This window comes from Gobio gobio, assembly GCF_949357685.1.
Source record: "Gobio gobio genome assembly, chromosome: 22".
NCBI lineage: Eukaryota > Metazoa > Chordata > Actinopteri > Cypriniformes > Gobionidae > Gobio > Gobio gobio.
In genome coordinates, this window is record NC_137118.1 from 7333416 (window position 1) to 7346554 (window position 13139).

General features: G+C 37.7%; 2 protein-coding genes across 2 annotated transcripts in view; one reads left to right on the forward strand and one right to left on the reverse strand.

Moving 5' to 3' along the window:
* Positions 1 to 6900, forward strand: part of cltca (clathrin, heavy chain a (Hc)) — a 52898-nt gene extending 45998 nt beyond the window's left edge. The window contains exons 23-31 of the mRNA XM_079804597.1: positions 478 to 750; positions 838 to 1005; positions 1267 to 1416; positions 2559 to 2690; positions 2777 to 2887; positions 2978 to 3148; positions 3232 to 3453; positions 5003 to 5078; positions 5173 to 6900. Of these exons, the coding sequence (XP_079660723.1) occupies positions 478 to 750; positions 838 to 1005; positions 1267 to 1416; positions 2559 to 2690; positions 2777 to 2887; positions 2978 to 3148; positions 3232 to 3453; positions 5003 to 5078; positions 5173 to 5309 (1440 nt within the window). The 3' untranslated portion in view covers positions 5310 to 6900. The remainder of the gene's footprint in view (positions 1 to 477; positions 751 to 837; positions 1006 to 1266; positions 1417 to 2558; positions 2691 to 2776; positions 2888 to 2977; positions 3149 to 3231; positions 3454 to 5002; positions 5079 to 5172) is intronic.
* Positions 6227 to 11734, reverse strand: ptrh2 (peptidyl-tRNA hydrolase 2). Its single transcript, XM_079804598.1, has 2 exons — positions 11662 to 11734; positions 6227 to 7517 (listed from the first exon to the last, which is right to left on the reverse strand). Exon 2 carries the CDS (start codon positions 7513 to 7515, stop codon positions 6982 to 6984), a length of 534 nt encoding a protein of 177 aa, XP_079660724.1. The 5' UTR covers positions 7516 to 7517; positions 11662 to 11734; the 3' UTR covers positions 6227 to 6981.
* Positions 11735 to 13139: the final 1405 nt, after the last annotated feature.

Here is a 13139-nt window from a genome sequence, read left to right on the forward strand (position 1 = left end):
GCATCTGCATGCCTAGTGCTGGATTTATACACCTGTGAAGTGAAGGGATTGATCACCTGAACTCAGTGATTTGAGGGGCGGCACAATACTTCTGGCAATATAGTGTATATCATCATTCATTTATATTGGCCGGCCGATATATCGGTCGAACACTACTATTGTTTTATTTATTAATATTTTGAATTAGCTTTTATTTTGTATATTTTTCATTTTAGTGCACATTTGTCATTTTTATTCGTTTTCTAAATATTTTTATTTAGCTTTAATTTATTTTAGTTTTAGTAATTTCAGTTAGTTGCCAGGGTAGCATTTCTAATTTAAGTTTTTCCATAGTTTTTAAAAAAAAAGATAGTTTTAATTTTATTTCACGATAACAAAAGTGGTTAAGAGAGATGATTGATAAAGCATGTCTATATTTTTAGCTAAGACAAACGAAGCATCACATTTGAAGTTCACTTGCTTTATTATCGCTCACAGGTTGGAGATCGCTGCTACGATGAGAAGATGTACGAGGCGGCCAAACTTCTGTACAACAATGTCTCCAATTTCGGCCGCTTGGCTTCTACACTGGTCCACTTGGGCGAGTATCAGGCCGCCGTGGACGGTGCCCGTAAGGCTAACAGCACTCGCACTTGGAAGGAGGTGTGCTTCGCTTGTGTGGACGGGAAGGAGTTCCGATTGGCTCAGATGTGTGGCCTTCACATCGTGGTCCATGCCGATGAACTAGAAGAGCTCATCAACTATTACCAGGCAAGTTTTGATCCTACAAAAAAGAATATTCCGCAACTAACAGAGCTGATCACGTTGAGTGATATTGTTTTAAAATGCTCTCTGTAGGACCGTGGCTACTTCGAGGAGCTGATCACCATGCTGGAGGCGGCGCTGGGGTTGGAGCGCGCTCACATGGGCATGTTCACAGAGCTGGCCATCCTCTACTCTAAATTCAAACCTCAGAAGATGAGGGAGCACCTGGAACTCTTCTGGTCCAGAGTCAACATCCCCAAGGTACACAGCAGTACTAAAGATGATTGTTATTGCAGATGTTGGTTTGTAACGCTCGTCTTTTTTTGTTTTAAGTGTGCATCGCTCAGTTCTGTTAAACAGCAGGAGTTCTTTGATTTCTTCTCCCATCATCCCCCTCCAGCTATAATTTAATTCAGCGCGCAATCTGATATTCTCTAAAGGGATGATCTTGGTGTCATCATCTGCAATGCACAGATGTTACAAAGTCTGTCTCCTTCACCACTTGACATCTTTCTCTTTCAGGTCCTGAGGGCCGCAGAGCAAGCTCACCTGTGGGCGGAGCTTGTTTTCCTCTATGACAAGTATGAAGAGTTTGACAACGCCATCATCACCATGATGAGCCATCCCTCAGATGCCTGGAAAGAGGGACAATTCAAGGACATCATCACCAAGGTAAAATTCAACTGCTTTCACATATAGATAAATACACTTCCAATTAACATCTTCTGCATTCAAATTCAGTTAAACCTACTAAATATAAAGCTATTACATTTGATTTTGTTAATTGAAATAAAGCTGTAATCAAATGAAATATAAACATGAATTTAATATGTATTTGTCAATTTAAAAAGTGATTTCTTTTAACATTTAAATATAGTACATTTATATAATTATAAATAAAATTAAGACAATTACCAATATATCAACAAAAAAGTGAGTAACATTTAAAAAACAATTTAAAGTAAATAAAACTAAATATGTAAATGTCAATAAATACCTTCAAATTTACATATTTAAAAGGGTTTACTTTTATTTACTTAAATTGTTTCTGTTTTTTGATTGATATATTGGTAAATTATGTCTTGTGTAAATTAATAAAAAATTACACTCATACAAATATTATTTACTATGTGTAAATGTCAATAAATCCCTTCAATTTGACAAAAATTTTAAATTGTTTATAGTAAATAATATTTGTGTATGAGTGTAATTTTTTATAAAAATTATTCTAATTATTAGTATAACATTTAAATAAAATGAAGACATAATTTACCAATATATCAACAAAAAGTGAGTTACATTTAAATAAACAATTTAAAGTAAATAAAGTTTTAAATCTGTCAATTTGAAGGGATTTATTGACATTTACATATTTACTTTTATTTACCTTTTTTTAAATGTTACTCACTTTTTTGTTGATATATTGGTAAATTATGTCTTAATTTTATTTCTGTCATTAATTATAATTAATAATTATATAATGTACTATATTTAAAATGAAATAGTTAAAATGAAGACATCAATTTTGAATGCATTAATTAAAAAAACATGTATGAATATTCATAACTTAATATTCATTAAACATTTATTAGAAATGTTGCCTTGGCAGCTAATTTAAATAAAATTATATATTTGAAGTACTAAAATGATTACAACTAAAATAAAAATGAATTAAAGCTAAATAGAAAATGACAAAAGCACATAAAATGACTAAAAATGTAAACCTAAAATAAAAGCTAATTAAAAGTATACTAAACTAGTATATAAATAATACTAAAATAATAATGAAATAACATGTTTCTTGTCTTGTTTAGGTGGCCAACGTTGAACTATACTACAAAGCAATCCAGTTTTACCTGGAGTTCAAGCCCTTGTTACTGAACGACCTGCTCATAGTTCTTTCCCCAAGACTGGATCACTCACGAGCCGTCAACTTCTTCAACAAGGTAAAGCAATCAACCCCCTATTCTATGTGGTCGACTTTAATGCCTCTTATAGATCAGGTAAAACAAGAGTTTTTTTATTTCTTCAGGTTAAGCAGCTTCCTCTCGTTAAGCCTTACCTGCGATCAGTACAAAACCACAACAACAAGTCTGTCAATGAAGCACTTAACAACCTCTTCATCTCAGAGGAAGACTATCAGGTACAAACAACTCCTAAAGCATTTTTCTGAAAAACAGTTATAATAGCGTATTGCAGTACCTCATCTGCTGTTGAACTATCCCGTCCGCAGGCGCTCAGGACATCAATAGATGCATACGATAACTTCGACAACATCTCACTGGCCCAGCGTCTGGAGAAGCACGAGCTGATCGAGTTCAGGAGAATCGCTGCTTACCTGTTCAAAGGCAACAACAGATGGAAGCAGAGCGTGGAGCTGTGCAAGAAAGACAAACTCTACAAGGTGAGGCGGACGACAGGGTTGTCATCTCAGTCGTGCTGTTTGTAAATCTGATTCATAACAGCTACGCGTGTTCTTCTACCCAGGATGCCATGCAGTATGCATCCGAGTCGAAGGACACAGAGCTGGCCGAGGAGCTGCTGCAGTGGTTCCTTCTGGAGGATAAGAAGGAGTGTTTCGCCGCCTGCCTCTTTACCTGCTACGACTTGCTCAGGCCTGATGTGGTGCTGGAGACGGCGTGGAGGCACAACATCATGGACTTTGCCATGCCTTACTTCATCCAGGTGATGAGGGAATACCTCAGCAAGGTAAGGCCGGGCTTCTACTCTCAAATGGGCTATAAATGTGTGGAGAAGTGCCATTTAAAACTAAAATGGAGGTCAATTATTGTGATTTATTGTTAGAAATTTGACTAGCATTTTTAAATAAATTTGTCATTTTAAAAACTTGAACATTTACATGCAGTAAATTATATTAGTATAATTTATAATTATTAGTATAATATAAAGGCATCAGTTATCAACGCATCACAAATAAAACGTGAATAGCTTTGATTTTAATCTTAAACAAATATATTTTTTTAATATCTATTTGAAATGTGATTTTGTTAACATTTACATACTTTATATTAGTATAATTATAATTATTAGTATAATATAAAGACATCAGTTATCAATGTATCAAAAATAAAAAAACGTGAATTGCTTTGATTTTAATCTTAAACACATATATATATTTTTTATGTCTATTTGAAATGTGATTTTATTAACATTTACATACTTTATATTAGTATAATTATTAAATAATTATTAGTATAACATAAATGGACACATCAATTATTAGTATAATATTTTAAAAATAAAAATGAATAAATTTGGCTTCTACTCTAAAGTGAGGTATACATGTGTGGAGCACTACAAGTGCCACTTACCTAAAAGCAAGATCAATTATTGTTATAAATTTGACTCCATTTAAACCAAGCATTTAAAATACATGTTTCATTTTGAAAAGGGATTTATTAACATTTTGCATGCAGTAAATTATATTAGTATAATATAAGGACATCAATTATCAATGTATCAAATAAAAATGTGAATAATTGTACTTGTATTGTTCAACTGGTAATAATTGTAATCTTAAAATGTTTAATATTTGAAATGTGTTTTATTAACATTTATACTTTTATATTACTATAATTATTAAATAGTTATTAGTATAACATAAATGAACAGATCAATTATCAGTATATTATAAAAAAAAAATAAAAAAAAACATTTGGCCAGCAATTTAAACCAATTAAACATCCATTTGTCACTTTGAAATGTAATTTATTAACATCTACATACTTTAAATTATATTATAATTAAATAATTATTAGTATGGCATAAAATGAAGACCTCACTAATCACTATATTAATTTAAAAACAAAAATGTGAATACATTTGACTAACTTTTTTAACATTAATTAAATTATCAATTTGTAGTCCCTATTTGTCATTTAAAAAATATTTATTAAGATTTACATATTTAATAATTATACTACTGTTACCATAAGTATAATTATCAGTGTAACTATATTTGTAAATTATATAATATTTGCATTATTTGACTGATTTAAAATTAATTAGGTCCTGCTTTATATCATGTTCACACTTTTTCTACTGTTGAGGTGGAATACGGGTAAGGTTAGGGACGGGTTTGGTTGTGTGGGTTAAGGTGTGAGGGAAGGATCAACTGTGTAATTATAGATGTAATTACAGTACAATGTTAAATCATGTATGTACACACTAAGTGCATTGTTAGTACAGAGTAGTTAAAGCCACACACAGACTGAACTTATATCTCTAATGTCCTTAGGTGGACAAGCTGGAGACCTCCGAGTCCTTGAGGAAAGAGGAGGAGCAGGCGACGGAGACTCAACCCATTGTTTATGGTAAAGCAATGAAAGCGCATTGCAATGGAAACTGACTTTCTATATTTTTGTTTTAAATACATTTGAATGAATTGTCACGTGTCCCGTTCCACAGGCACACCTCAGCTCATGCTGACAGCAGGCCCCAGTGTGGCCGTCCCCCCGCAGCAGCCCTACGGCTACGGGTACACAGCAGCGCCCGGCTACCCCCAGGCTCCTCAGGCCCAGCCAGGTTTCGGTTACGGCATGTAAGGACCTCCCCGTCTCCCGCTCGCCCCTCGGTTGGGTCCAGCATCCCCATGGATCTCTCTCCCTCAGTCCTCCACCAGTCCGACCCCATTACTTTGCGCTCACAACGGGGGATTCGAGCAAATGTTATTCTTTTACTTTACCTTTTTTTAAAAAGATCGTTTTTGTTTATTGTGTTTTCTTTATACCATCATGAAGGACTTTATTTCTATATTGTCAAAGATTTCATCGAGAATTATTTTTTTTCACATTCCAAATATCTACTAGATTTAATTTCCTGTCAATTTTATCTGTCAATTTAAAGGGGAATGGTGTCTACAATGAGGAGACTTGTGGGAGAAGCAAGTCAGTTTAATTAAAAGAAGACAGAAAAATCTGATTTGCACTCCGTAGTCAGAGAAAAAACAACTAATGTATCATTTTGATGTGTGTGAGCAGCTTGTTCGGTCTGTCTGCATTTAACTATTGTATATTCCAGGAAAGAAAATAAAAATCGAGGAAAATGTGCGACTACCGCCTCCACAAACAAACACTACTCAACACCAGTAATTCAGTGCGGGTGTGTAGCTCTCGATATATCTATAAAAAAAGGTTGTTTTAAATGCGTAAAGACACGTTCATACAGCAACTGTAAACCTTTTCCCTGACCTATGCAGGTTCTCCAGTATCTTTTTGTTTTCCATATGAAAAACAAACTTCTGTTGTGCAGTAACACGTGCTCATTGTGTGGGACCATCCATTTGAGGAGGGATAATGATTAAAATATATATAAATATATATGCGGCTCTCCACACCTGTGTGTATTTTACTAACCTTACCTCTCTTGTGCTGCAGCGTGTGTGTGTGTGTGTGTGCGTGCGTATGTGTGTATGCTATTGTTGTGATGTTTAGGCACCGAAGTGAGACTAGAAAGCCAGTTTATCCTGCCAGTTATTCCAAAAGTCAGTTTACCCTTTATTTGTAAAGAAGAGAAATCACAAATGGGTCATTTGGTTTAAGAAAGATTTAAACTAACTCCCTGTGTGTGTGTGTGTGTGTGTGTCCTGTACTCAGTTCTCACTGAGTTGAGATTAATCATACATAATATACACGTATATTGTAGAGATCTGATTGTGCACAAAGAGAATGAGATTTCCCCTTCCCCTCCAGATTACCGTATAAATAAAGGCTTCTTGTTTATCAAGAAAAATCTGGTCTATCCACGGTTTCATGTGCCATGTATTCTTTTTGTAACTCCTCCCCCTTCATACTCACTGGACGGTTTGATTCAGACGGAAATGCTGCTTTAAGGTGGGAACTTGGTCACACATGTAAATAGAAATGTTAATACTCGCGTCTGATTTAATAAGCAGCCAGTTTGACATAAATCCAGTGTTTGAAATCGAAATGCTTGCAGATCATTTTAGCATCAAAGTTTAACAAACAAAAGTCCTTTGTGGGTATGAGGGGAGGGGGTTAATATGATTTAAAAAAAAGAGATTCCCAAATAACAAATTTTCTGTACATAAACTTATGACGAAACAAATGTACTCGTATGTTCAATGATGGAACGGGTGAACTGTTTACTTAAAATAAATGGTTAAACCTATAAATCAATGTGTCATTAGGTTCTCCACTCATTCTGATCGTAAAAAAAAATGGTCAAAACTATCCCATCTTATTTTAATAGTGTTATTCAGTATAGTTTCAAGTGTCCTGTCACTTTGTCAACAAGATCAGCCGGTCCAGGTCCCACGCCAAGAACCGTCCGGGACCCCGGTGCGATTTGGGTTCTTCCAGCATCTTGGATTAAGCTGACCGGAAGTCCGACCTCTTTGGCGTGGGTCAGCAGCTCCAGCAGACAGTCCTCGTCTGGGGCCTTGACCACCACTTTGGGCTGGCCGCAGTACTCCCACTGTTTCAGGAGCTCTGGGTTTCTGCGCTGGACCTGCTTGTAGGCGGACACGGCAGCGTGAGAGCACTGTGCCGCCGCTTTACCTTTGCCCATCTTCAGATCGGTTCGGACCACCAGGATCATTTTGAACTCTCCGCTCTCGCCCATCACACTGGCCTCGCTTCCAGCACCTGTGCTGTTCCCTAAAGCCGCCGCCATCATGCCGCGGGACGACCTGGCGAAGCGGCCACTGAGGTGCCATCCGAGGCAGAGCCCACAGCCCACACCTGCCAGTATACCCAGAGCGACAGGCCCGTACAGAGAATCCATCGTCATACCTGACGAAAAATACAAACTGATTAGCAGGGTTGGGTAAGTTATTAAAAATAAAGGATGTAATTAGATTGCTTTCATCCTTCCCTCGGGTCATTTTGACCCGAAACTAATTTTTTCATCTGAGAGGTCCGCTACCCTAGGACTTTTGTCGCACTTGAACCACGAATACACACACACACACACACAAAAATGATTCGAAGAGTTGTGGTTGAATGTGAGGAATGCTTCAGTACACATTAAAAAACCTAAAAATGCTCAAACTTTCCAAATTATGGGTTACGTGTGTATCTGAATGCATTCTGAAGAGAAACTTACTTTAGGACCCAGCGGAACAGCTCACTCGCACCATCTAGTGGTAAGAGCAAGCGGCAACCGCCTGCAGTTTCTCTTGAAGCCAATACGGAAGTGACTTAAACTGCAATTCCTCAACTGACCGCTAGGGACAGGCTCCAGAAGGGAGCAGAATCTCATTGAGCCCCATGTTAAAATGCCCAACTTTACACCAGAATAAAACATGTTTACGGTCTGGTACAAATTGTGCTTTTGGTCTATACGGCTAATTTTGCCCTTCATGACGACTGTGAGGGGGGTGAATTTTTTTTATAACTCATTTGTTTACATTATATAAAGCTTTAAAGTCCTGCATAATTAAGGGCGTGGCCACTTTGAGTGACAGGTGGATTGCCGTTTATCTGCTGTCTGTTAGTCATCACGTCACCTCAGCTCCGCCCACATCCCGCCTCTTTGCCCATTTTCTATTATCCTGGAGTGACGCTGACAAGATGGCAACGGCCAGCTCCACCCTACTTTACACTTCAAAACTTCTCTTCAGAATCCTATGGGTGACGGACACTACATCCATAGTTTTTTTCAATCTATGGGTAAGAGTTATAAAAAATCATGTCATTTTTTTCCACAAGAGGTCAGCAAAGACACCCAATGTAAGATATTTTGAGCTGAATTAAAAGGGTAATGCATGAAATTGTGTTTAAATGACTATTTTATTGATAAAATCTAGTAATTTAAAAGGTAAATAAAAGAAAAACTTCCAAAAAGAATTGCATTATAAATAGAACACATCAATATAAAATGAAATAAGCTTTCTGGACAAAAAAGGGCTTCGGGTCATTTTGACCCGCGAGGGAAGGACGAGGGTTAAAAATATTGCATTACTTATTACTCTCTAAATCTCACATCGACCTCACCCAGTTGAACAACACAAGAATACACATGAAACTGCTCTTTTAATTATTACAAATAAATATGAAAATCGCATAAATTATTCTTGAACTGACCAAAGTATTTAAAGAGAGGTTACATTAAAAACATACATTTTAACATTAGATGATAAATACACTATTGTTTTATACTATTGTTCTACACTCTACTACAGTATTGAATGCAACATCAGAAGTAACTGTAATCCCTTACTTTACTTTATTAAATTACAGTAATTAATTACTATGTCTTTGTGCTTAGTTACACCCAACACTGATGATTAGTGATGTAACATCAATGCAGGTCTCTACCCTTAGATTCAGAAAACACCGTATGGATGAAAATACATTAATTAATTATGTATGGCAATGTAATAATAATCGCATGAATAATTCATGGCTCGCTCGAAAAACACATAATATACTAAATATAAGTCACACATGACGTAATAAAGGCCAGTGTATAAATCAGAATTTTTAAAGAATTAAGCATATTAGCAATTGCAAACGTAAAAAGAGCAAAATTAAATTAAACTATATGAAAACAGTGTATGGAGGAAATCCATGTCTTATGCTGCCTTCACGTGCTATCGAAATTATACGAGTTTCCTAGGTAAAAATTCCACATGAACGCCCTCTGATGTCGTGTTTACCACTGGGAAGTTCGGAAATAATTTTGATACCCCAATTCCCGAGATGGGCGTGTCATAAACTTTAAACATGGTGGCGGGGAGAACTGGACTGCTGTGACAAGTGTGGTTTTAATTAGTTTTTTCCCCAAAAACAGCTAGGTCGTCTTGTCTTGACATTAATGTAGTGCATATTTACATGTACGAGTAATCATTTGAAGCGTATTATATGTTTGATAAACAGCGGAAATAGCCTGCATTTGACTGAAATTACAGAATGTTTATATGGTTGTCAGTGCATATGATGTTGGTTTTAATAAGATTTTCACAATAAATAGGCAAGAATAACCTGGTGTCCACCATGATTCCTGTTCATTCCAACACCAAAGCACTTGAATGCAACAAGCTCGTAATTACGACTTCTAAAATGGGAATTAAGACATTTCCGATAGCACGTGAAGGCAGCATAAGTAACACTGTTACGCTATTTTAGAGGAAACTATATGGTAACCATGGTAATTTTGGTAAAGATATGTTATAACACGCGCTGAATCAAATGAACATTAATATTTGTGTTACTAATATTATATAAATCGAATCACTTTGTGCACATATAAATCAATGTATCCAATGCCATTCGTCCATGGCAACTCATGCTGGCAATCTAGCCGGCTGACATAATCTAAACGGGTTCATTTAAACGGCCCTCTAAATTATACTCACTAGTGCTGGTGAGACTATTCAGATTAAATGTATTCAGGACCATTTAAAATCGGACTCACCAGCAAATCAAAGGCTGTTTCCGAAATCGCCCCCTATACCCTCATTCACTATTCCCTACATTAGTCCACTGATATAGTCCACTTCGAAAACGAGTGAGTGATTTCGGACACTAAGTCGCCGGAAAGGCAGCCGTTTTTGCAGTTTGTGCTTGCTGTTTGGCAGCTCCAGTAATAATGAAAAGATTTATCCTGAACTCTGCTACGGAAACTAGCATGTAACCTTAATCAAACAATATAATAATCATCTTAAAAAGGATCATTTATACCTGTATGCATGATATTGGGCTGGACCAGTGCGGTTCGGAAGATGGATGGATGATTGATTCAGCTGTGGGCACTATTTGAGGGAACAGCCATTTAGTGGTGTCCGAAACCATAGTGGACGTTATTAAGTGCACTCATACAATCCCACAATGCACCACAATAACGAGTTTGCAACCGATGTATGCTCGACGGCTAGAGAATACCCATAATGCACTGTGAGAGTCGCGCCGTGCATTGAATGAATTCCCGCGTTTCGCCAGGAGATGGCATTGACCCACACACTTTTTAAGACCAATGATATTGGGCCCACTCACTTATCGCCTCTAATTGAGCACGTCTGTTTACATACCCTGATAAACACTGATTAAACGCGTTAGTAGCTTTATTTTCACTTTTCTAATATTTTCTTCATATTCATAGAAAATAAAATCCTTTCCGATCTGATATATGATGGAAAAAAGGATCAGTGCGAGTTTGGCAAAAGGCGAATTCGAACCTCTGATCGATTTGCGTCAAATCTTATCGTCAAGCCTCTTACCCCTACACTATTGCTGCTGATGAAGATTGTGTATTCCGTAGGTATGTCTTCCTCAACCAGACGTTTAAACAAGCCGATATATTTAAATATATTTTTTGTAAATTGCATCTACTCCAGTAAAATGTTTCTGTTAAAGGACCCACCGACATTTTTTTTGCTTCTGACGCCCATAATATTAATAGTAGCCTACTATAAAGTATGAAATATATAGGCCTACTACACATATTATTATTATTATTTTTTTTAATTAAATGCTTATTAGTTACTTTATTATTCCCCTTTCCAAGTAAGTTCAGTGCCACACAAGTAAAGAGTTATAGGGTTAACTTTAAGCTTGTTGGCTCGTTTTTGGAGTAATGGAGAATGAGGGTACATAGGGCGAAACGGACAGCGGTAAGTTCATTCATTCAGTGCGCGACTCTCAGTGCGTTGAGAGTACACCGTCTGGTTGAGTGAGAGAACGTTTCAAACGCATAAGGAGTTGTTTCTCGTTTGCTCTCGAAATGCTCTCGCGGGACTTTGCTGTCATACGCCGATCGGGCATCGAACAAGCATATTCTCCAGCGCGTACATCTAATGTACACTCGTTATTGCGGTGCATGGTGGGATTGAATAAGTGCACTCAAAGACGTCCACTATTGTTTCGGACACCATTAAAAATGGATGTTCACTCAAATAGTGCCCTATTTAAGGGTATAGGGGGCGATTTCGAACACAGCCAAAATGATTCAGCAAACCGAAGTTTCCTGCTAAACTCCACGAACCGCTTCTCTCAATCCGACGCTGGTTGATGACGTCACGAGTTTAAAGAAACCGCGGAAAACAGAAACATTCAGTCAGGTTTTATAATATGTATTTTATCATTTTCAATGAATATTATAGGGCGGGTGACTTCATTTCACACATCTTTTTCAGTGACTTTTGATTTTTCTGGATTGTTAGAAAGGAAATATTCATCCTCTCATAGGCTAAATGTGTTTTGTCTTGTTTCCCTATTAAACCCATGACATTGTAAGTGTGATAATGCAACACAATCTAGTAACCTACCTACCTAGATAGCATTTTTGAGCATCATGGGTTACTTAAGGCATAGTTGCACTGATCTGGCATAACATTATGACCACTTTCCTAATATGTGTCCCGCTTTAGCTGCCAAAACAGCCCTGACCCGTCAAGGCATGGACTCCACTAGACCCTTGAAGGTGTGCTGTGGTGTCTGGCACCAATATGTTAGCAGTAGATGATCTACTGTAGATCATTGTGTCTTGTAAGTTGCGAGGTGGGGCCTCCATAGATCAGACTTGTTTGTTCAGCACATCCCACAGATGCTCGATTGGATTGAGATCTGGGGAATTTGGAGGCCAAGTCAACACCTCAAACTTGTGCTCCTCAAACCATTCCTGGACCATTTTTGCTTTGTGCAAGGTGCATTATCTGCTGAAAGAGCCACAGCCACCAGGAATACCATTCCATGAAAGGGTGTTCATGGTCTGCAACAATGCCTAGGTAGGTGGTATGTGTCAAAGTAACATCCACATGGATGGCAGGACCCAAGGTTTCCCAGCAGAACATTGCCCAAAGCATCACACTGCCTCTGCCAGCTTGCCTTCTTCCCATAGTGCATCCTGGTGCCATGTGTTCCCCAGGTAAGCGACGCACACGCACCCGGCCATCCACGTGATGTAAAAGAAAATCATTCATCAGACCAGGCCACCTTCTTCCATTGCTCCGTGGTCCAGTTCTGCAATTTGAGCTACAGTAGCTTGTCTGTTTGATTGGACCACACAGCCAGCCTTCGCTCCCCATGTGCATCAATGAGCCTTGGCAGCGCATGACCCTGTCTCCGGTTCACCACTGTTCCTTCCTTGGACCACTTTTGATACTGACCACTGCAGACCGGGAACACCCCACAAGAGCTGCAGTTTTGGAGATGCTCTGACCCAGTCGTGACTCTAGCCATCACAATCTGGCCCTTGTCAAACTCACTCAAATCCTTACGCTTGCCCATTTTTCCTGCTTCTAACACATAAACTTTGAGGACAAAATGTTCACTTGCTGCCTAATATATTCCACCCACTAACAGGTGCCGTGATGTAGAGATAATCAAGGTGTTTCACTTCAGTGTATATAGGACATTTAAAGGCAGGTGTGTGCAGTAACAGCTATCTATCTACTCCCACAATTAAGGCCTAAT